The 25,714-nt window shown below is 33.9% G+C and overlaps 1 protein-coding gene across 1 annotated transcript in view; it reads left to right on the top strand.

Moving 5' to 3' along the window:
• LOC118194995 (membrane metallo-endopeptidase-like 1) overlaps positions 1 to 25,714 on the top strand; it is a 176,585-nt gene that overhangs the window by 135,732 nt on the left and 15,139 nt on the right. Inside the window, exons 19-21 of the mRNA XM_085809597.1 lie at positions 4,488 to 4,553; positions 11,310 to 11,408; positions 21,289 to 21,365. Coding sequence (XP_085665723.1) covers positions 4,488 to 4,553; positions 11,310 to 11,408; positions 21,289 to 21,365 — 242 coding nt within the window. The remainder of the gene's footprint in view (positions 1 to 4,487; positions 4,554 to 11,309; positions 11,409 to 21,288; positions 21,366 to 25,714) is intronic.

Here is a 25,714-nt window from a genome sequence, read left to right as displayed (position 1 = left end):
ATGCAAGTTAAGATTTATCATCGAAACGTTACAGCTAATCACTTAATCAGAGAGTAGAAAGTTTGCTTTCAATCTAATAAATTAAATAAATAAAGTAGTGATAAAATATACAAACAGATATATTTGAGACATTAAAATTCAGATCTAAATACTCCATTTATTAAAATTAAAATTATAAATACACGGTTTAGTATAAAAAAGCATAAGTCCCTTTTGATTATGTGCGCTTTTAATCAGTGTGGGCTTTTATCAGCGTGGGCTTATATCTATGTGGGCTTTTATCAACGTGGGCTTTTATCAACGTGGGCTTTTATCAGTATGGGCTTTCATCAATGTGCGCTTTCATCGCTGTGGGTATTTGTCACGTGGGCAATTATCATAGTGGGCTTTTGTCGTGTGCGCTTTCGTCCAGTGGGCTTTTGTCTGGGAACCATTCCGTACAGATGCTATTTCCCTTACCAGCACTCTCGTCAATCAGCAGTTACCCTTCGGCCCAAGGCCCAAGGCGATATTTTCCGGAGTACCTTTGCAACTTAATGCAATTACCTCCACAACTTCGTTAAGGAAAACTGAGGTGATTAAGACAAAGCACTGGCTGAAGGGTAATGAAGGAGACCATTATGGGCTTACGGGGAAGGAAGTGAATAAGGAGTCCATTCTATGGACGATAAATTCTTTCTGCTTTCAACCTGTTTTACTAGGTTGAAAGAGAGAGAGGTGACGGATAAAGGCGGATTCCTGAATGCATTGCATTAATGGAATCGCAAAGATTGAAAGACAATTAGCCGGGAATCATAATTTTCCAGGGCTCGGGAAAGGTATATTAGGTAATACGGAAAACCGCAGTAATCGCTAATGCCTTGGGGATGGGCTGGGGGGGGAGAGAGTCTTACGACTAAAGCAGAGCAAGGGATGGTGGAACGAAAAGAAGGGGGGAAAGGATTCAAGAGTAGAAAAAGTTCTCCTACCGCCCGTGGCGAGAGTACAATAGGAGCAACTTTTGGAGCGGAAAGAACCGTGAAAAAGTTAACTGTAGAAAAGACGGAGAAGTTTTAGGATAGTTAAAGGGAAGGGAAGTAAAGAAAAACGTTAAAAGTTGGAGAGGAGAGGTGGATTAAAAAGTGGAAAGAAATAAAAATGGGGACAGAATTAACCAAAATTACCTGATTGCAGTTGGTGTTTGAAGATATGCAAGCTTGTATATATGCAGATTGCTGGAACAAAAATTCATGAAAAAAGTGTTTTGAGTAGCATATGGGGGAGGTTACCCTTCGGAGCCACTGTTTCTTGCTTTAAGGAATTTCTTGAGAGGAAAAATGGGTCCCTTTGGCATTCACGAATGTATTAGATTGCGCTATTTGCGACTTCGACCTCTAACTTTTTTCAGTTCAGCAAAGGAGAGATATGGATTATTCTATATTTCCTTGAATGTATCTTATAGCATTATGAGCTAATATGAATACAGTATGCTTCAATTTGTTAAACTAATATTAGTATAATAAGTTATGATGGTTAAATTAATAAATAAATGTTATGTTTAATTAATAAATAAATGTTATGTTTAATTAATGAAAAATTTCATTAATATTAAAATAAAAATAAGCTCTGTAATTTATTTATTTATTTCTTCTGATATGCTCTCGCACTGTGTATGGTTTTATGATTTTGATGCTGTTTTCTGAAAAATGTATGAATATGTTGGGAACGGTAATAATCAATGTTACGTTAGTTGAAATAATATATAATTTTGTCTGATGTTATGTGCCTTTTTGTTGGTGGGACACAAGGTGAAGGTAAACATATTGCCTTATTTCCCATGTCAGGACTTACTTTTTTAAAAATTATTTATTATTTTTATTTTTACTTTCCTGTCTTAGCTAAAGTTAGCTTCTTAAGTAGACTTAAATTATTATGTAACTAGACCCCCAATCTTTCTTTTTTTCATCATCACATCTATTCAGCTTTACTAAACACACACACTACACACCTGGAGACACGGTTTTCCTAAGGCCCCTCTTCCTAAGGCTATAGGAGCCTTAGGTTTTCCTCCGTGGAACGGTGTTTGATACACCTGAGTGCCTAGGCTGACGCTTTACCCTAAATCGAACATAGTTGAAAGTTTCAAAATATTTTACAAAGGAACTTATTTGAAATATAATTTTTTTAAATTTAAATTTTGAAGAGATTCACGCGCTATAAATTCAAGCCTCAAAGCAGTCTATTTGAATTTATGTTATCAAGGTAATTTTGAATCAATAGGGCTCAAGTGGTGAACAAATACATACAATACTCACAAGATATAAATACACATAAATAAAAACAAAAGAATACCGAATAGCATGAAATCTAAAAATTCAGACTTCCATGAATACATTTGGATTGAGAATGGACATTGGCCTTTTTTTTTATTAGTATCATTCTTATAATCGTAATTATAAATTCTGAGTTCAGAGTTACTTATATTACGTAAACGAATGTCGAACTGTCTGTCCAGTTGGTAGTAAAAACTTCTCAGTAGAATTATGCCAAGTTCCGCATGAATCGCATTGTTTCTAATATATAACGATGCGTTTGTAATTTGCCGCAGAACAACATTCTGCAATTTTTTACGTAGAGTTTTACATGAATACTCCCAGACTGGACGCGTAACAGGGCAAGGAATGTAAAATGGATTTATAAACGAGAAACTTATTATCTATAGATAGAATGCTGTTTCAGGTTGAATCCGAAATTTCAGGTTTATGAACCCGAAACTTCTGAACAATAGAGTTGATATGCGGGGACCATGTAAGAGAATTTGAGAAGATCACTCTAAGATAAGTGACTTGCTAGCTCAGGGCCAAGTAGGTTAGAATAGCCTCCTTAGCGACTCTATTCTAACCTCCTTGCTCAGGGCAGTAAGAGAGACTCGATTTATTGTAAATGAGCACAGCTTCCTCCCTTTTGACTAAACTGATGGACACAATCGTATTTTAGGAAATTTTCTACTTCTTTTCCTTTTTTTCTCTATATGCCCTTTTTTTCTCTATTAGCTTTGAGCCACTTCTTAAATTTTATTTTGTCCCTTCTTTTCTTCCTGGCCTTTCGAACTCCTATAAAATGTACGAAATTCCTTACCTTTCCTGCTCACGTAAGCTTGATTTTTCGCCCATCGGTGCAGAAAAACTTTGCAGATGCAAAACAAGACACCTGTCTCCCAATTCGAATTAAAATCAATAGCACTCTTATCCCACATAATGATGCTTACAAATATCTGGGTGTATATATCGATAAACAGCTGAACTTCAAAACCCACCTTCAATACATTGCCAATAAAGGGAATTCTGCTTATATGGCTATCTATCCACTTATTGGACGTAACTCCAAACTTAACTTACATACAAAAAAGATTCTCTATACTTCTCTCATTAGACCGATCCTTACATATGCCGCCCCTGCTTGGCCTATTGGCAATAAAAATGAAAGGAAAAAGATTGGTATTTTACAAAATAAAATATTACGATCAATCACAAACGCTCCCTGGTTTATCAGGAATAAAGATATCCAGAAAGACCTCAAAATTCCTGATCTTATGGATCACATCCTCACCATATCTCACAATTTCTTTGAGAAAGCTAGGAATAGCGAGTACCAAGCAATCAAAAACATCATTGATTATGATCCAACTATTGAACATACGGTAAAAAGACCGCGCACAATACATCACAATCCTAGATGGTGATTGTAAATATGTAAATAGTGTATATATCTTTTCCATTTACCCAAGATCTCATTTATTCAAGTTTATTTCTATTATTTTAATTTCCATTCAATTGAATCAATCATGTGACCACTCTGGTCAAATAGAACTTTGCGAACTAAGTTCTTCTCTGATTGGGTGACCCACATCACGTGGGTTTCACTTGTTGCTTAGAATTCTAAGTGCTCCTCTCTCATTCAGGGAGTGGATGCCGAGGTTGAAGGATTGCTTTCCGATCTGACCGCCATGCCGCCTGACTGCACGAGAACTGAGACCACTGCCGTAATAATTGCTAATGCCAAATTGCTTATCACATGTACAGCTATAATCGCAGGATTATCTCCTATAAATTTTTCGCCTCTGTGCGGGTGCGTATGCACTACTACTCTCTCTAACCAACTGGCCGAATGGCATGATCAAAACCGATTGGATTAAGGCTCTTTGTAGCCAAGGCCAATTTTGTAAAAGATACCTATTAGATTAGATTATTGCGAGTCTCTGTTACTTTTAAAATTTAAGTGCGATGAACGTCGCGTCGTCTTATAGGTAATAATAGATAAACGATTGGCTACAATTTGTCTCTTTTAAAGATTTAGGAGACATTTTATTATGCCAACGGAAGTAAATATTGTGTAAGGAATAGCAGCTAGGGGAAAAGAGGGATTACGAAGTGTTTATTTTTGTTCATACATGATTGCTAATTTAGTTATGTATTATTTTGATTTCTTAAACTTATTTCTTCTCACAGTTAAATGGGAAAAGGACACTTGCCGAAAATATAGCAGACAACGGAGGTCTGCGACAGGCTTATAAAGTAAGATATTTCTTTAAAATATATGTATGTGCGAACTAATATATTCAGAATATTTATTTCTTTAAAATATATGCATGTGCAAACTAATATATTCAGAATAATATCTAAAATGTGTGCAAACTAAATTTGTTCAAAATTTGAGGTTGGGGTATTTCAAGTAAGCTGTATAATTCTTAGTCATTATTTCCATATAATTTGTTCCAAATCCATTTTCATTCACTGTAATTAAGATTTTTATTCTTTTTAAGAATTTATTGAACAGTTAGAAACTCAGTTCTTTTGTACAGGAAACAGCCGACATGCTCCATTAAAGTAAGCAGTCTTTTTCTATTCAGCCAGTAGTAGGTTTGGATTTATCCTTATCTCCTTAATATGTATTTATTTTAGATCCTCTTCCTTATCTTTGAAAATTTTTTATCATTAACCTGAAGCAAAATGCAAATTCTGTGCTCTGTTCAACAATACTTCATTGTCTAGCTATATCAATCCTTCACAACTATAGTTGATTTTCAGTTTTTCCTGACAAATTACTTATAGTGTACTAAAGAGAGCATGTTTAATTTTCTGCAAAGGTAGTTTATTGACATCGGTATGTAAAATTCTGCTCGTTAGTATTAAAACATTTGACTGTTGCATAATTTGTCATGTAATTATATATATATCTGTGTGTATATACAGGTTTTCCCGTACAACTTGCGACAAACTTCTGGAAGAAGTAGGGCACATCATAAGGATTAAGAATGGCACATCATAAGGATTAAGAATGGCATAGGAACTCATGCCTGGAAATGTCAGGGGTAAGTGGTGGCTGAGGTAGAAGATGAGAAAGGAAACAAGAGAATGATTAATTTGAAACAGTTTTTGGACATGAATACAAACGGTGTACGGCAGCTTGAATGTTACAACAGATACTTGCACCATCAGATGCCAAATATACCCGAGACCGATAGACCATTGATTACCGGACATGTTCAAACATACCAGGAGTTTCTTTGACTGTAGCAGCTGCACAGGCAAGTCTTGGCACAAATTCTATTTCAGACACAACCGGATTGTGATATACAATACTTTTGATGGCTCCCGACAAAACGAAATCAAAGCTCGATAAATCTGGTGAGCGTGGAGGGGGGGCAGGGAGCCGGTTCACCTCACCCAATCCATTGATGTAGGAATGATCTATTAAAATGGCTACGAACATCCAGTTCGATATGAGCAGACACCCCATCATGTTGGAACCACATATTGCACCTCACATTTGTTGGAACATCATCAAGCAAGCCAGGAAGAACCTGCTCCAGCAAGATCATATATTTCATAACATTCAACCTGAATGGTAAGAGGTAACCCGACTAAGCACTTGCTGATCAAACCCACTCACACATAACTTTGAAGCATTGTGATGCTGCAGGGTGCCACACATTGTGGTGTTTTCTTGAGCCCACAAATGCTGATTGTGGTGATTGAATATGCCATCATTATTACACGTGACCTCATCCATGAACAACATGTAAGCTGAGAAATTAACATAGGGGCCCTTTCTTGCAGAAACCACTGCGAAACACACATGTTCAGGATGGTCATCGGGGAGCAGTAACTGAACCCTTTGGAGACGAAAGGCGTGGAAGGACTCAAGACACACTGGACACTGGTATGAGACGTTCTTGAGAGGCAATGGCCTGTATGCTGGTCCTTGGATTACTCTCCACTGTAGCCAACACACTAATGACCAAGCGAGTTGATTGTGGCTTGCCCTCTCATGTCCTACCACTTCTCAACAACCCGTAGTCGCACAAATTTTGATGCAGACGTGCAAACAAACTGTGGTGTGGTTGTTGTCTGTCACAGAAGCGTTCTGGATAAATGTGTGCAGTGGTTTGTCCATTATCCTCAGCTATTCCATTCACTAAGCGTGTGTCTGCAAGTTCTCCGTTCGTGTCGCGTTCCATGCTCTTTGCATGCTGCCTACTGCTCGAATGAGGCAATCTTCACTTTCCTCTAGCACTCTCCTGTACTCCCCCTGGCATTGTACAATGACATTTTTGGGCGTGGGTGCAATTCTTAATCCTTATGATGTGCCGTACCTTCCCCAGAAGTTTTTCCCAATATTTATGCGAGGTAAAAGTATAGTTTAAGGTACCCCTTGGCAATTTTTGGCGGTACATGGATACCGATTTTGTGCAATTATTTGACTCGTTATTTTGGCTTGTGAAGCGGCAATTTTTGCGCCGCTACACAAAGCCAAAATAACCAGACAAACAATGGCACAAACTCGGTATCTATGTACACATTGACTTATTTTCAATTTAAAAAAATCCCCGAATTGCAAAAAAATGGCATTGTGCACTCCTTTGACTTTATCTATGTACACGGTCGACCTATTTTCACTTGAAAAAAATTCCCGAATTGCACAAAAATGGCATTGCGCACTCCCTTTACTTTGTCCATGTACACATCGATATATTTTCACTTAAAAAGTCAAAGGAGCACCAAATTCTACAAAATAGGCAAACAAAAAATATGTAATCTCAATAAAATACATTCTAAACCAAATAATAAAACACAAAAGAGGAAAAACATGTTATACATTTAAGCTCTACCAAAAGCAAATATTCACTTACCATGATTTTCGAATTCGCTTCGTACACCCAGAGCCATGTAAAAATCAAAATATCAATCATACTCAAATGACTTTTTTCAAACCAAGTACTCTTTCTGATCGAACGCTTCATAGTGACAATTTGAACCTTTCTTCCTACAAACCCATTCAAATCCATCTAAACGATTTTTACATTCGACTAGACGCATATCCTTCCTACATGCAGTACACTTATAATGGCTACTAAGTAAACCTTCATTTACACACCAGTCAATTAAAGCTCTTTTCCCCTTTTGCTCCAAATCGTACAGAAACTTCAAATTAATCTTACTACATTCGGCTACAAACCAACACACACCACAAAAATGCTTACAAAACATGCCATGATTCAAAATTTCCCAGAATCATGCACCTGATTACGTCACAATAGGGTTTTCATAACATTCAACTACTCAGGCTACCATAAATGAAACAACAACTTGGCGATAAATCAAACAACAACTTCGCCATAATACAAGGGGTACCTTAAAGTCTACTCTACCCTTATGCGACACCCTGTGTATTTATATATATATATGTATGCAACATATAACAAAATATGATGACTTCACTAAAATGATTGGCAACTTCAAAATTAACTATTCTAAATTAAGGTGTTCTCCCCTCTAAATTGATCTGTTCTCCCAAATTTGATATCTTTCCATGTTGCATAACATTGGGTTGAAAAGTGGAACTAAAACCCAAAGTTAACCTATCACAGATTAGCTGTACTTATGCACCTAATCTAGTATAAATAGCTACTAAATGTGTAGTCTCTCTGTTTTCGCCTGTCTGCTGACAGCGTGGGGCACGTTTAGCACCGCTAATTTTCTACCAGTTATAAAGATTTGTGTTAAAAATTTGCCATCCAAAAATAAATGATGTGTAACTATCAGGCTGGTCGTGCTTCTTCTGAAATTCTATCAGATTATTCCACTATGATGCAATTTCTGATCATCTGCACAGCAGTATTTGTGGTTGTGACTAGAATGTGATTGTTTTTATCTCCCACCGAAAGTAACGCAGACATTATATATTTTTTATGCTTATAAGATATTATAAGATATAACCGAGAGGAGCATTTCACTTATGTAACTCTGCTTCTACTGCATTTTGTCAAGTACTGTATGTTTTGTTTAATATAATTTTTTATTTTGCTATATGAGCTGGGGTAAACAATGTTTATTAACTGAATAGTAATAAATCAACTTATTAACAATGAGTTGATACGATGTACTCTGACACTTGCGATTTTGCCATTTCTTGGTAAAATTCACTATTCCAAAGTTGATTTCAAACAACTATTATTTGCTTTTGTTTAATGCCCCCCCCCAAAAAAATGCACCATTTTAATTAGCAGCTGTGAAAATGCTAAGCATTAATAAGCTAAATAATAAGATGAATTTTTTTAAGTGATGTACAGCATTTATCTTAAAATGCTTAAGTATTTCCGGACATTTTGAAATAGTTTGTGCATCATCGTATTAGTTGTTTACTAATATATACTGTGTTTTCTAACATGCATTGCTAGAAAATTCTCGATATTAGACAACAGCAATGTCCAAAATGATTACTTGAATATTAACTTTAAACCGGGTGTTTGGTTCTTGCCATTCTTTTCAATTGCTGTGTTTGGTTGATGAAATTGTGAATTTGAGGTTTTTTTTATGGGTTAGATGATGGAAGAAAGATGTTTGATTTTTGCATGAAAGCTGATTTAATTGCTGATTGATATGAATAAGCGGAATGAAAAGACAAAACATTTAATTTAATTGCTTACTTGGAGGATGGAGGAGATGGTGGTGGGAAGCCTAAACACATGCATGTGAAAAAAGGTATGTTAAAAAATATTGTCATTTCATTTATTTATTAATTTGTGTGTTAATTTTTGTTGAATGTTTTTATGTTAGGAAATATGTATTTTTGGTTACTTGTTCGTCTCTGCGTATTAAGACAGCGGCTAAATTTTTCTAGTTACCATGATATTTTTAACTTCATGGTAACTAGAAAAAATTGAAGTGACTAGAAAGTAACTAGAAAAAATTCGTTGAAGTGAAAATAGATCGATATGTACATGGACAAAGTTCAGGCAGTGTGCAATGCCTAGTTTGTGCAATTCTCTTTCTTTTTTTTTTTTTTTTTTTTCAAGTTAAAATAGGTCAATGTGCACATGGACGCTGAGTTTGTGTAAGTCCTTGACTTCTTATTTTGTTTTTTGTGTAGCGGCCATCTTGAAATTGGTGGTGATCCTTCCTGGCGCCGATCTTGACGTCAAAAAAGAAATGATTCGCTAAGGGGTGCCGTAAATTTTTACCAATATCAATTTTCATGCTATCTGTAGTTGTGCATTTATTTGAAAAAACATTTTTATTGGGATTGAATGTTTGCTTTATTATGAACTTTTGCTTCAACTCAACTTTGGCCTTCTAGAAATAATGTGACTAGAAATCAGTGAGTAAATGTATTTTAATGCAATATTTTGAAATTAAAATTAATGTCCATTTAATGATCTAACACTTTGGCTTTTGTATATGTTAACTTTTTTTTATTAGACTTATCATTTTTAAATCAACCAAAAAGAAAGTTCAGGGGTATGAGAAAAATATATTTAATATTCACAAGTCAAACAACCAAAATCAGCATTAATTTTCAAAATTTTCACAGGACTAGTTTCGATGGTTTTACCGAAACACCATCCTCAGCTGCAAAACCGCAAATGAACAAGATAGGAAATAATGATTAGATAAGATAAGAAAGCCTGGACAAGAATAAGCAAGTGGCGCCATCTGTTGGTGAAACCAGAACTAAAACATAATTTCTTTAAAGGCCAAAGGCAAAGATGGATTGGAATAAGGATCGTTAACAAGAACAGAAAGATTTTTTTTTAATGTGAAATGCCTCTAGAAAATCCAGTTCTCCAATGGAAGATGTTTTTTGAATAATTTTGGCAGCAGAAAAATTAAAAGTGTGATTCTCGGACTAACAATGTTGAGCAACAGAAAACTTCTGTGTTTCCTTTTTTCTAACATTTGCCTCATGTTCCTTGATGCGAAATTTTAAGGCTCTCTTAGTTTGGCCAATGTAAATTAAACCACACTGGCAAGGAATCCTATAAATACCCCAAGAATTCATATCCGGAATGGGGTCCTTGAGTATGGAACTCAGAAATATTTTGCAGAAATTTAACTTTCGGGTTGTTTATTCTCCCATCAATAAAATTCCGAGTTCCATACTCAAGGACCCCCATTCCGGATATGAATGCTTGGGGTATTTATAGGATTCCTCGCCAGTGTGGTTTAATTTACATTTGCCAAACTAAGAGAGCCTTAAAATTTCGTGTCAAGGAACATGAGGCATATGTTAGAAAAACGGAAACACGGAAGTTTTCTGTTGCTCAACATTGTTGGTCCGAAAATCACACTTTGAATTTTTCTGCTGCCAAAATTATTCAAAAAACATCTTCCATTGGAGAACTGGATTTTCTAGAGGCATTTCACATTCAAAAAAATCTTTCTGTTCTTGTTAACGATCCTAATTCCAATCCATCTTTGCCTTTGGCCTTTAAAGAAATTATGTTTTAGTTTTGGTTTCACCAACAGATGGCGCCACTTGCTTATTCTTGTCCAGGCTTTCTTATCTTATCTAATCATTATTTCCTATCTTGTTCATTTGCGGTTTTGCAGCTGAGGATGGTGGTTCGGTAAAACCATCGAAACTAGTCCTGTGAAAATTTTGAAAATTAACGCTGATTTTTGTTGTTTGACTTGTGAATTGGTACTTATTTGGCGTGTGTTTGTGTCTTAATTATATTTAATATGTTGTAGGTGCTTAAAATTAAAGAATCTTCATTTTCTTTAGATTGGTATTAATTTTAGAGAATATTCTTAGGGCTTTTGGAAAGATAATAAGTACTTGATTTCGTTAAAAGTAATGTTGGTACATGGTTGAATAATCCAACATTTTAGTAATCATATCAGTGAGCCTTTTACTTTCGTGCTTCATGTCATTAAAAAGGATTCGATTTAATTGGCCAGAAATAGCCTTTTTTAAAATATTTCCACAATTATGTCGTAAGTTAATTCTCATTTTCAATTCTGTTACGAGATATTTCTGTTTTTCAGGCATTTTCAGCATGGAAAAAGAACCAACTTCCAACTGAAAAACTTCCTGGATTAGAAAATTTCTCAACTGAACAGTTGTTTTTCTTGTCATATGGATCAGTGAGTATTCTAAAAATTTAATGTTTATTATTATTATTTTAGTGTTAAATAAAAAATTTTTTGTTATATAAAACATATCACTATAAATAACTATAACAAATAACTGTTCAGCTATTAGCCTCTGAAATATCATTATTATGTATATAAAGCATATCACTACTAAAATAAGAAAATTTACAAAAATATAATAAAACATTTTAAATAAAAAAACGTTATTTTAGGGAAAATTATATGTTGTAATATGAGTGAAACTTAAATTTTTTAGTTTGTTTTTAGTTAATTTTTTTTTTTAAATTTATGTTTAGAAAATTCGGTACTATTCCATTTTGAGAACCGTAAAAAAATTGCAGCGAAAATGTATGCACAAAAGCGCCAAATCTAGCGAGTGCACCCATTTAACAGCGTGCCAAATCTAGTGTATGCACTGATTTCAGATTGTGTAAGTTTATATAAGTTTCTATAGTTCTATATTTCGTTAGACGCCATTGAAATACTAGTTTAATTTTTAAATCCTTTTTTGATATCCTATGGATTTAACAATTTGGGAATTGCCCGTGACGAAAAGTCTGCAATAGAATTTTGAGTAAAGTGCAGAATCACCCACTGCTTGAGACGTTTTTAAGAATTGCACACACTCGGTGTCTATGTACACATCAACCTATTTTCACTTAAAAAAAATCCCAGGATTGCACAAAAATGTCACTGTGCGCACCCTTTATCTATGTACACATCGACCTACTTTCACTTAAAAAGTAAAAGAAAATTGGCAAAAATCCAATTGTTTTTTTACCCTTGTAAAAAGTGGCAAACGAATAAGTGGCCGAGTCTGCACTTTACCAAGAATTTTTTCATAGAAAAGGCATCATTCATTATGAAAAAATTATGTTTGAACAACCAACAAGATGAGATTATGCTTTAGCGATAACTCTAGCGAAATAGCGATGCAGGCATCCATTCAGTTATGTTTAGCAATTTTTATATGAATTGTAAAAATGATCTGAAATAGTTATTTACTCTTATGCTTCCACTCAGTCATGTTTAGCCTTTTTTATATAAATTATAATAATAAAAAAGTATTATATGAAATTAAATTTTCATCTAAATCATCAATCTTAAATAATTATTTACTATTATACTTCCTTTCTTGCATTAGGGTTGCCACAATTACTTTTGGCAGCACTGGCATCAACAATAGTTTGGCGATTTTTTACGGCCCTCAAAGCCGAATACAGTCAAAAGTCTTTAATCCAGACGCCCATAATCCAGATCTCAAAGCTACAAACTTTCTGCGCATTCATCAACGCATAATGCGTTAATGCATGTGCATAATACCTTTACGCATGCACATATGCGTCTGTGCATGCGCATAATACATTTTCACATGCATGTTTAATGTATAACGGACGGTATAAGCTAAGCTAAAATTATCTAATTATCTATTTCAGTTAATGTTGCAGATTGCGTTGTTCCTTAATCTTCTAATTGGATCCGGCTTATTATTTTTTGCAGACTGTTAGAGCAATTTTATAAAAGCAAGCTTGAACTTTCGATTATGTCAAAAAGAATTTCCGATTCTGGAGCTACCAAAGGATCTACAAAGCGAAAGCATGTTCTAATGTCCATCAAACAAAAAGTGGAATTGCTGCAAAAAATGGATAAAAGCGTATCCTTTGATTCTCTAATCATTCCGAAATATGTTTATCAATTTCACGCTGCTGTGCGTGTGGAGGGGGTAACGCCGCGGCATGCAATGAACTGGAAGTTGATCTGTCAGCACTATCCTTATCTTCAGGGCAGATGTTTTTATTTTATTTGGCTTATAATTCCTTACTAAATGTAGTACTCCATCTTTGATATGATTTAAATCAAATTCCTCGTCATTATAAATATCACGAATGCACATCAAATAGTTTTCTGGTTGCAATTTTCTAATTTCGACTACGCGTAATGTATGCTTTACACATGCGCGCGTTGAAAGAAATGTTTAATAAAGTAAACAAATAAATATAAAGCCCATTTTTTTTGTAAATTTTGGTACCCTTTAGATCATAATTGCTCTTTATTTCATAAATTACAGTTTCATATTTTTAATTTTATAATTTCTGCATGCCATCTGACCAGATTTAAGCTAATGATCTATAATCTGGAAAAACCAATAATCCGGAATCGCCGAAGTCCCAACGAGTCCGGATTAAAGACTTTTGCTGTAGTACCGAAAATTCTTTCAGCCTTCATTAAGAAAATTTGTAATTTAAAAATAAACTGCACTTTGAAAGTTAAAAAAACTTTGTCACGCTACTTATATTTAGGAAAATATTTTAGCCTTCATTAAGAAAATGGCTAATCTTTGGAATATAGTAACAGGTAGTTTGGCGACATTTTGGTAAGACGATAAAGGTTACTAGCTAGGACTTTAGCAGTGTATATGGATAAAGTCAAGAGTGTCCGCAATGCCATTTTTGTGCAATTCTGGGATGGTTTTTAAGTGAAAATAGGTCGACGTGTACATGAATGATACCGTGTATGTGCAATTCTTAAAAACGTGGCAAGCAGTGTGCGATTCTGCACTTTCTCCCAATTTCACACCTAATCTTTGTCACGATTAAGCACTTTTGTTCCATAAAAGTTCTAGCATAAGCGTAATTCGGCTAGCAGATTGTTTGAAAAAAATGTTGAATTAAAAAAAATGCCTTTACTTTGTGAAAACAAAATGGCGTCCAAACAAAAACTAGCAGGTTTCTGTAGCAGGGTTGGTCGCCAAATTTTCGCCAAAAAATCGCCAAGTTACCATAATCCAAAGATTAACCAAGAACATTTCTGATTACAAGAAAAAAAAAAAAAAAGATTGGACTTTGTAAGTTAAAACTTTGTCATGCCACATATACTTAGTGGATGCAAATTCTCTCTGTAGCTTCATATTGTGGATCTTTATCAGTTGTATATTATGCATTTCAGTATGAAAACAATATGAAAATTTTTCTGCACTACATCTGCTGAAAAATTAGACCAGAAAGAGCACTCATTGTATATACCAGTTATTCAAAATATGCCTCTTATGTCAGTAGTCATTTGCACTGACTTTTTTTTTAAAAAATAAACTTAGCAAATTAGGTCATTGAAATCTAAACTCCCCCTCCCCCCAAAAAAAACCCACTTGCCATGACAAGTATGTGAACTTTATTATAGACTAAGGACTAATAGTTTTATTTGTTTCAAAAATGATATACATCTTGAATATGAAGTATATTAAATTAAAATTTAAGTAAAAAAGTGGAAAATATATCAAAGCTTTTAAAACTGAAATCTCTTAAAATTACAACTCTAATGACCCTGTGGATAAGACTGTCAAGTTTAACCCAAATTTGAATTTTAGCAAACGGACAGTGTGCATGAGTATGTGTGTGGTTCCTCTCATGTCTAAGCTGAATACAAGCCAGTTTCTTTTAGTAACTCCTTCTTAAATCTATCCCTCTCGTTAGGCAGATAGCTATAAAGTGTTTTATTTTAAATTCCAACCAACCAACTCGTAAAGTTGTAGATCAGATTAAGTATATAATCCTTAAACAGGATAAAGAATTATGACTATTGTAATATGAAAACTGACAATGGCATTTGTCTTTACCTCTAAATCCACTCAATGACTAAGTTAAGGCAATACATGGTATAAATAAAATTTTGTGATTTATCAGTAGGACATTACTTCCATTACCTAGTAAATGTTATTTAAATGAAGGCAAAGTCCTTGATTAAAGAAAATATGTGTTGAAATCTCGGTTAAATAAATAAATAAGTTTAAAACTTTCTTCACTGAAAAGTCTGCTAGCCAGCTGTCAATTCTAACTTGTAACAGGTTATAGTATTAAACTTTTCTGTCAATACTATAAGTAGTGTAGCTGGCATATACATGCTTATACCTAAATTTATATTGTGTGACATAACCATGCAGAATAAAGATGCATAAGTTTAAAACCACAGCTGCATAGTAACTAAGTTTAAATTGTGATATTGCTGTATATAGATTTTCTTAGTCTGTATGCTCGATTCAGTATGAGGATATTTGTTATTGCTAGAATAACTTAATTTTTTTGCTTTCTTTTTGAGTATGTATTTTATTTCAGTAGTTTATTTAACTTAAGTGTCAGAATGTGTATAAAAATGCATCAGAATTTTCAGTAATATTGTTTAATAAACATATTTTTTAACTATATGAATAGATTAAGTTATTTGGATATGACAAGGCACATAAAGGCTACCTGCCTAAGAGTAAAGTTGCCTTTGTAGAGTATTTTTTAGAGCAACTGGTTCATAATCTCATTACACATTGAGAAAATCATGCCATACAGTCCGCTTTCTTTTTGCCTGGGTTTGAACCTGGATCGAGTTACCAATATTTAGTTGTCTTAACCATTGAGCTACAAGGTGTGGCCTTACTGTGTGAAATAATTTTGTTAACTACAACTATTAGTAACTTAATTTTCTTTTGTATGCCACTGAATGTATAGCATGTTAAAGAATATTTTTTAATCATATCTATCTCTATGTATATTTAAAGTATTCTAATCTGATATTGCAATTAAATATTTTGTGTTCTATATTTCATGCTAAAATTTTCAGTATCATAGCCAAAATTTTAATTGTATTCACATAATGATATACTAAATTTTATTTACAAAATCATTATAATTATTTACTATACACATATTCAGTTGAGAAAAAAGAATAACTGTGACATCCGACTTATTTTTTTTTTTTTAAACCCTCTAATTATTTTAAGATTTGGCTCCGAAAAATCCTAAGTTTGCAAAAGCGCAATGAAAAAAGTATTTTCTTGATCTTAATTCCAAAATTCCACTGCTATTTTATATATATAAATTCATTTTCGTTTAATAAATGTCCTTCATTGTTTTGGATACATTTTAAGGTTGGCATTCATGTTATAAGAAGTTTCAATAAAAATATTACTGTGCATATATATAAATATACACACAACAAGCATGGCCAAACTGTGGCTCTCTGACACCTTAACTGCAGTCCACTAGCCACTTTGCCTTCTTTAATGTGTTTTCGATAAATGGCCTCTTTGTTTTCGATAAGTAGTTATTTTTTTGAAATAGAAATTGTGCAGTGAAACATTCCTTTAGTAACCACTAATTTCATTTCATATATTATGTATGTCATAATTTAATCAATTTCAAATAACTGTCTACTTCTCTACTTCAGGCTTATCATCAGAGTAACAAATAAAATTGCAAATAGCCTCATTTTCTTCAATTACTCTTCCACCCAATTCTTACTTCTTCTTACAATTACTTTTGGAGCAGGCAACAGTCTTCAGAATAGCACGAAATGTACAAATACGAACTTAATTTAAAAACTGATGTTCTCTAATATTTTTTTCTTTCATGTTCATTTTATTTCATTCAGTTTCTGCTTACATTTTTTCTGTGTGATCCTTTTATTCACTATAGTTCTATTCCTTGTAGGATACTACTTTTATTCAGTCCTTGGATGCCTTGAGTAACTGCTGAAGAAAACTCTTTTGCTGTGCAGGCATGCTGGGATCTTTCAATTTGGAGAAGAGTTTTAAATATGAGAATTTTACTTTTGGTGTGAGGTTGAACTTGGTTAGGAGATTTGTCTCAGTTTTCTACCAGTGTCTTTCAAAATTAATTCCCCATCCCTCATCAGGTCGTCATTTTTATGCATTCCTTCTCAGTATCCGCAACTATGCACAGTAATATGCTGCAATGAACCTTTTTCCTACATGAAACTCTTATCTTTCATAATACACTGGTTTCCAAAAATTAAGGAAAAATCTCAAAAATAGTGATAACATGTCCAAAAGATAAGCCAATCCATATGAAATTTTAATGCAAGAGGTGTTTCCATGAAAGAGGATCCTTTAAACTATTTATTTTATTCACTCTGTTCACAAATACCATCCAGATTCTCTACACTGAATCCACCTTAAAACAGCCGTGGAATTGGTGCAATAATGTTGTTTAACATCTTTTCATTAAAGCAATCCTACAACAGATATGCACAGTCGAGTTCCCACCATAGCAGTCATCAGCTCGTCAGTCATCGGAGACACATTTCTTTTCTCAGTCATGGGTTTACCAATAGTCATGGGTTTTACAAAAATCACTCTAGCTTTGGCCATTAGGAGATGAACATTGACACTTTCAGAGGTTTCAGCATGAATGTTAACGGCTACTATGAAAGCCGAACGACTAGCATCACAAAACATATGCAGATAAATATTTATATCTGCTTGGACCAATCGAAAAACACTCTGGTATGTTCATTTCTTTGAGCAAATAAAGTTCTGAAAACCAGCTCATATTTTAGCTTTTGTATCAGCATCAATTTCAGATTCCCAAGGTATTTTTCTTTTCACATCTTTTGCAACAATAATTTGGGTATTGTTCAAATTTATAGCTGTCTAACCAGTCCAGATTTATCATCAGCATATCTTTTTTCTATCCCACAAAAATCCTAAAACAGAAGTAAATGGTTGAAGATCATTATCATTGGTTTATTGCCAACCTCTGAAATTGAATTCTCTTTCACTCAGTTTGACTTGAGACATCTCAGTGAAGGTTACTATATCACATGTATAATTTAAACTTGTTACTAAATTATCAGTGTAAAAACTTGAAAGAAGAATTTAAACAATCATGATTATATCGGGTATCATTCAAATATCTTTCCAAATGATAATCCAGGTTTGCTCCCAAAAGAAGACCAATAAGCAAATATGTGCAATTTCAATGTTTACACTTATTGCATACAGAATCAAATCTGTAATATCAATATTGCTTACAGGATCACTTAATTTTACAAGTTCGAAAAGTATTTGTATATACTTTGAATATCTTCAGTGAAATTTTGCTAACATTTTGCTAAGAAAAGCAGTGAATAATAGAGCTTCTATGTGTTAGTGTGGTATGTTCAGAAATCTTCCAGTTGTAGTGATTGCTAAATCAAGAAATCTGAAGTGCTTCAAAACCATTAAAATCTCATAAATAATCTTTTGGAATAATGCAGAATTCTGGACATTGGCAAGCAAAGGATCATCTTAATTTTTAAATGCATTTATGGCTGTGGTGTTGTGTGTAAATCACTATCTAACTAGACACTTGCAAGTATCAAATCAAAGTTACATGTGCCCAATATTTACTGGCTTAAAAAAAGATATGTCGTACATTGTGTTGTAACCCTAAAATAGAGAATAATAAAATTATTTCGCTTACTCACAAAACATATCCATGAGACTTGCGGAGACACATTCCTTTTCTCAATATCACTTTATTCAATTACTTAAACATTATCTTGATTTAATATATCAAATTAATAACATAGCGCACAAAAAACACAAGAATATAAGAACGGCGCCATCTAGTGAAGATCGAAAGCAAAATTTATATTTTATTTCATCGCTCACTTTTCGTACTGAAATTATTTCCACATTATCTATACACATTGCAGATGTTGCTTTCTATACGCTTAGATTATCCTTTTTTACACACATTTTTCTGGTCAGCACAAAGTAATGACCATGAGGAGACAAGCCAATGACAATAGCAGCAATTTCTTGATGCGAGACACACATTAACAAGTTATTTCAAGATGGGTTAAATTTTAGCATAATTATTTCATAGCTGGATTAATTTTCAATATAATCTTTCAGGATAATTTGTGCAATTCTCATGTTGCTTCGCTCCTTCTTCTCCATCAAAAAAAGACATCATTCCATGAGGGTGAGATATGCAAGATCCGCAGCCCCTCATACTCATTTGAGACGTAGTCAGCAAAGAGAGGGAAAAACCTGTTTGGCTGGTATTTATATGCACGCGTAGTTCTGCAATTTTGATTAATGTTTTGATAGTGTCCATGCGGATGAATTGCGTGTTGTGAGAAATTTCCATTCTCAAAATGGGAAATTAATTTTTCCTGTCCTGGATAAAGATAAAATATACAAAATGCGTTGGGCAAAATTTGCAAATGTATTTTTGTGGCACTCTCTAATGCAGCATGGAATGCAGTTATTGAATAAAAATCTTCCATCATATTATGTCCTTAAAAATAGCTTTCATAATATTGATTTTTAATTATGCCTAGAACTTGTGAAATCTATTGATGGAATTAAGACACAATAACACGCCGAATAAATACTAATTCAGAAGTCAAACAACAAAAATCAGCGTTATACCTACAAAATTTTCACAGGACTAGTTTCGATGGTTTTACCGAACCATCATCTTCAGCTGCAAAACCGCAAATCAATTGCGGTTGCTGTTTGCGGTTTTGCAGCTGAAGATGATGGTTCGGTAAAACCATCGAAACTAGTCCTGTGAAAATTTTGTAGGTATAACGCTGATTTTTGTTGTTTGACTTCTGAATTAGTATTGATGGAATGTTCAATATTCAGAGAATCAATGATAATTTAAATGAATATGTGAAAAGGTGGCACAAAATATCTGAGTAAACAAATCAGAAGAAAAAACTGGTCTCTGGTGATTATCTTATTATTATCTTTTATTTAGGATGTGTAGAAAATCTTTTTGAAAATAACATCATTTCTCTCTATTGGATACTTACTGCAGAGAAAAGTGCTTGGATAAGTATAATTTTAATTATAGATTTAAAAAATAATAAAACAGAATGGATGTTAAAAAGGGCACATGCAAATTTGTTGTCTAATGATTAATTTATCAGTTAATACCCTCAAAATCTGAAAGTAATTTTTTCCCAGGGTAATTAATTACTCAAGCAAATTGGGACTTAGTCAAAACCAAGAGCATAAAGGCACACACCAGAAATTCTTAATGCAGTTTTGGATTGGTAATCTGGTACAAGGGCAGCTGAAAAAAACAAAACTTGCACTTTATAAGCTATGAGGTCTGTAATCATGACCTTACAAGAAGCACGAGCAAATGTTTCACACATGAAAGATGTTTTTCAAATTTAACAGGTACTGCTTATGTTGATGTATCTGCTGCTATAAGTTGCTCATAAAGAATGGTTGTGGTTATGCCGATGATATTCCTCATTTGAAGTGTATTAGAGTATAATTCTCATCTTTTAACATTATCAGTTTTAAATTTAGAGATCATCTGGATTGTAGCTTTGATTTCAACATTGTCGTTATTTTAGCTACTCTGAAATCCAATTTAAGAGGTGATAGTCCTGCATTTTTTATTTGGTATTGTAAAGCCACCACCTAGTCCATATGGTTGTGAAACTGGTCGTCATATTGTTGAGGGTAGGTTGAAACCCCAGAGAACATGGATGCATAGGATTTTTCTGGTTTGGAGCTATGTGAAATCTGTTAATTTGGAAGTTCCCTGTAGGGAAAGAGGAGGCATGAAACCCCCACAATCTATCCCCTTAGCTGTTCTTTATTAAGACTGAGATTGGGCTAGTCAAAAGGAACATGTGTAAGGTCTTGGCAAGTGACAGGTGTTCACTTGTCCCACATGTTAGCATTCATAAGATTGTTTTGGTGGCCATGTGCTCAGCATGAGGATTAGCAACAGTAACAGGGTAGGCCACTTTGGAGAAACATTAACTGTACTTCTTGCAGCAAAATTTAACTGATCAGAATTGAATATGACCTGGGCAGCTATTCAGATGCTAAAAGCATAAGCACAAAATTTTTTAAACTTATTCTTAATTAAATATATTTTTTATTCATCATTTCTTTTTTGGATTCCATTAAATGGAATACTTCTAGTTGTTTATTATCAAGTTTACTTTTCTTGATGTTACCCATCAAGTTTATGTGGATATGGTTTGTTTAAAACGCTAAGTATTTTTTAAATTTAAATTAATTAATTTAGTGTTTTTTAAACTAATATAGCTTTCTATTTTTCAGATTTGGTGTACAAAATATGCAAAAGGAATGCTAAATTACACAATCAAAGAATCTGACCATGCTCCAGCTCCATATCGGTTTGTATCTTTCATGCTTAATGTTTATATGGTTTGAATATTAAAGCCTAGTGATATAACTAACTGTTATTGTTGAAATATATTGACCAACCAAAATATTAAAACCACTCCCCCACTGTTATTCTGGTTTGCTTCTTGTCTAAAGAACTAACTCTCTTGACAAAACATATCGTATGTGTAACAGTTTCTGTATATTGCATGAACTGAGTACTGCTCATACCGTTTTTCTTATACAAACCAGAAATGCTTACTCATGTCTTGATGAAAGATACAAACTTCACCTGGAAATACTTTGATCAGAGAGGGATATTCTTGTTCAGCCTGAAAAATCCAGTGATATATATATAAAATATTTTGGTGTCAGCAGAATAGCTGGTCCACTGGTTCTGTTGGATCCCACCATTGTAATTAAAGAAAAATAAAACGAGCTTATTGCAATATCCCTTGTGATTTGACTATGTAAAGTCAGGAATGTCAGAAGGACTGGAATAAGGAGTGAAAGCACAATGGTACAGATGTAAAGATGAATCAGTATAAATGTGTAAGCATTTCATAACAAACAAGGAAAATTTACTGCATTAAATTAACAATGTATGTTAACTTAATGTAACAGTATATTACTGTATATACATGGATATAAGCAGTGACTTGATACAGCTGAAAGTGTTACATGGTGCTATACTAATTACAAAACGTTACAGTGTGGCTGGTGGTATTGATTATCACAGATCTGATTGACTATCACAAATTATCACAATTCTCCATAAACAGTAAGAGCATGGGAAGTTGTGTCCTTAAAGTAGGATACTGTGTGTCTCTTTTTGGAGGTGTTAGCTGCTCATGTTGTCATAACTCTTGACTCATCTGTTGTCTTCCATAGATGGTAAAAGGTAAATAGGTAATCAAACACAGTGTTCAAGGTGCCAATCTTGCCACATATACAAAGATCACTTTCCATGAAATCAAACCAATTAAGGCAATTCAAAAATGTCCATGCCTAGTGAAGAATTGTGTGAGCTCTGGGATGGCACTTTTGAGATCTCTATCAGCTTTTGGAATGAAGTGGAAAACTCTTCTAGTAACTTCATTGTTCTTGTCTATTTGTCATTTATTATTGTTGAGATATTTGTAATTGCATTCTTACTGGTTAAAAGGAAGTATAGCTTTCTGTCAAGTCCGAAACATTCATTAGCTTTCAGCCAGGTCCGAGTTATTCTGAAACTTAATCCCATTCTGTATGTTTCTTTTGATTGGTTCTTTATTGTGTCTTGTTTATGATTTGTTAAACCATGATCTGTTATGAAGTTATATATATGACCTCTGTAACCGCTTATCGCTGCTTAGTATTATTCTGCTTGCTTAGTGTTATTCTGCCTGTACTTATTTATCTGTGCTATTGCTTGTACTTAGTATTATTCTGCTTGCATGTAACTCTGCAATATCTCAGTAATAAATATTTGTTTTGCGAACCACGGCATTTTCTATGTTTAACAGCAGAGCGTGGTTTCTTCAAAAGTTAGAATTCGCTGATAGTTCCCTAATTGAACCTTCAGTGTAATAATTTATCGTTCGCGTGATTTTGATTTGGTATATTGTGAATGATGGCTTTTTCCGGAGGTGAAAGGAAAGCTTTTGGTGTAACGCCATTTGACGGTGTTAATAACTTTACTGTTTGGTGTCGAAGAGTTCGAGCAGTATTTACAGCAAGGGAATTGGATACGTTTTTGGCAACAGAAGCAGTTGCGGACAGAGTTGCAGATGTTTTGAAATCAAAAAAGGCTTATGCCTTAATACTTGCCCTTCTAAGTGACAATGTTATTGCTTCTCTTCAACGTGAAGACACTGCATGTTAAATATGGAAGAAACTACAAGCTACGTATAGCGCTAAAGGTACAGTGAGTCAAATTTAAACGTGTAAACGTCTAGCTACCATAAGGAAATCCAAGGATGTGTCAATGAGACAGCATAATGAACCTGGTGAGTAGTCTACGCGTCTCTGGCTCTGAAGTAAGCGATTTTGATATTATTATTTACATTTTAATGTCTTTGCCAAAAGAATATGAAAATATTAAGGCATCTCTAGAGAATCAGCCAAGCAATAATTTGAGTTTAGATTTTGTTACAAGTAGACTTATTGATTGTGAATCTCTTATGTTTGATTATAAAAATGGAAATAAGTATTCTAAACCAAATACAGATAACTCTGTTTTTATTAGTGCTCGTAAAGAATTGTTTTGTACTTATTGTAAAAGAAAAGGACATTCTTTTAAATTTTGTAGGAAAAAGAACTGCGTCTGTCATAACTGTGGGAAAAGTGATCATTTCAAAAGTGAATGTTTTGATAATTCTAAAAAGCAGGCAAATTCAAATAGTAATAAGTATGCTTCCCCTGCAATATCTTTTATGGCTGGAAATCTTGTGCATGATCAATTTATTATTGATTCTGGTGCAACTTCTCATATGTCTTCTCACAAGGAATGGTTCACCTCAATTAAGCCTAAGACTGGAGCTGTTAAGTGCGCGTCTAAGTCGGCGGTTTTAGAAGTGGAAGGAATTGGTAATATTTGCGGTAAAACTAAGAATAGTGTTGAAATAATGTTCACAGATGTTCTTTACGTTCCAAAATTAAACGGACAATTAATTTCTGTTAAAAATATTGAAGCAGCAGGTTTGAGCATAATTTTTAAAAATGAAATAGTTTACATTGAAAACAAAAACAAGCGTTTTAGATTTGGATACTTGGATAAATGCAGACAATATTTAGTGATTTTTCACCAAATTTATTTACAGCTTTAGCAGTAAAGAATGATGATTTATGGCACAGAAGGTTAGGACACTGCTGTGATCAAAAATTAAAACTGATGAATCTTCCTGCAAAAGAATCCTTTTGTGAAGTATGTGTTCGTGCCAAACAAAGTGCTTTGCCTATAGGAAAGGGTCCTCGCATAAAAGAATCCAAACTGCTTATAACTATACACACTGATATACGTGGTCCAATAGAACCTCAAACACTCCATGGGGAAAGGTATTTCATGACTATAATTGATGACTATTCGAAATTTATGGAAATCAGACTGCTCAAAAGAAAAAGTGACATTGCTGATGAACTCAAGCTATTCTTTAAATTGAATCCAACTGTTGCAAAACTGCGCTGTGACAATGCCAAAGAATATGTCAGTGGAGAATTGCATGAAGTTGCTAAAAGAGTAGGTGTAAAAATAGATCCTGCACCTCCCTATACACCTTTTCTAAATGGTGTTGCTGAACGAGCCAATAGAACTGTACTGGAAAAAGCTAGAGCAATGAAATTTGAGGAAAAATTACCAGAATTTCTTTGGGGTGAAGCAGTACGGCTGCTTACATAAGTAATCGACTCCCAAATAGTTCAATTGATAATTGTCTTCCTTATTTTCTGAAGTATGGTGAAAATCCTGATTTAACAAACATTCGTGTATTTGGCTGTGATGCTTATACTCTAGTGCCACCATCGCAAAGAAAGAAACTAGATGAAAATTCTGTCAGAATGATATTTGTAGGTTATTCCACAATGGGATATCGTTTAATGATTCCGGAAACAAGACGCATCATTGTTTCCAGAAGTGTTAAATTTAATGAAGAAAAAAAGAAAGTAGAAAATCAAAAATATATTTCCGATAGTTCTGATTTGAGTGAAAATGACAATGATGACATTAAAAATGAAGACAAATCAATTTCAGACACTGATAACGGCGAATTAAATGATGCACATAAGAAGGAGGAACAAAGAAAATCCTCAAGAGAAAAGAAACAGCCAGTTAGGTATCCGGATCCTGAGATTTACCAAGTAATGTTTGCACAAGACACTCTGACATTTGAAGATATTGCAAATCTACCACAAGTAGAACAAGAACCATGGAAAAGAGCTATGGACGAGGAAATGAAATCTATGGAAGATAACGACGTCTGGGACTTACAAAGTTTACCACCTGATAAAAGAGCCATTTCCTGCAAATGGGTTCTACGTAAAAAACGAGATGGAACTTACAAAGCGAGGCTTGTTGCTCGTGGCTTTATGCAAAAGGAAGGCATAGATTATACAGAAACGTTTTCTCCAGTGATTAGTATGTGCTCTTACGTTTAATCCTGGTAATTATCAATAATGAAGGTCTGCAAACTTTTACTTTAGATGTCAAGACAGCTTTCTTGAACGGTAAGTTAGATGAAATCATATACATGGACCAGCCAAAAGGATATGATGATATGAGTGGTAAGAAATGTAAACTTAAAAAGAGTTTATATGGTCTTAAACAGTCTCCTCGACAATGGTATCAGAAATTTCTTAATTTTGTTATTAAATTAGATTTTAAGCA

Source organism: Stegodyphus dumicola, chromosome X2 (genome assembly GCF_044657685.1).
Source record: "Stegodyphus dumicola isolate Sdum_Otavi_A_Nest chromosome X2, ASM4465768v1".
Lineage (NCBI taxonomy): Eukaryota > Metazoa > Arthropoda > Arachnida > Araneae > Eresidae > Stegodyphus > Stegodyphus dumicola.
The sequence above is the reverse complement of the archived record's forward strand: the minus strand, read 5'-3'. Positions and strand labels throughout refer to the sequence as shown.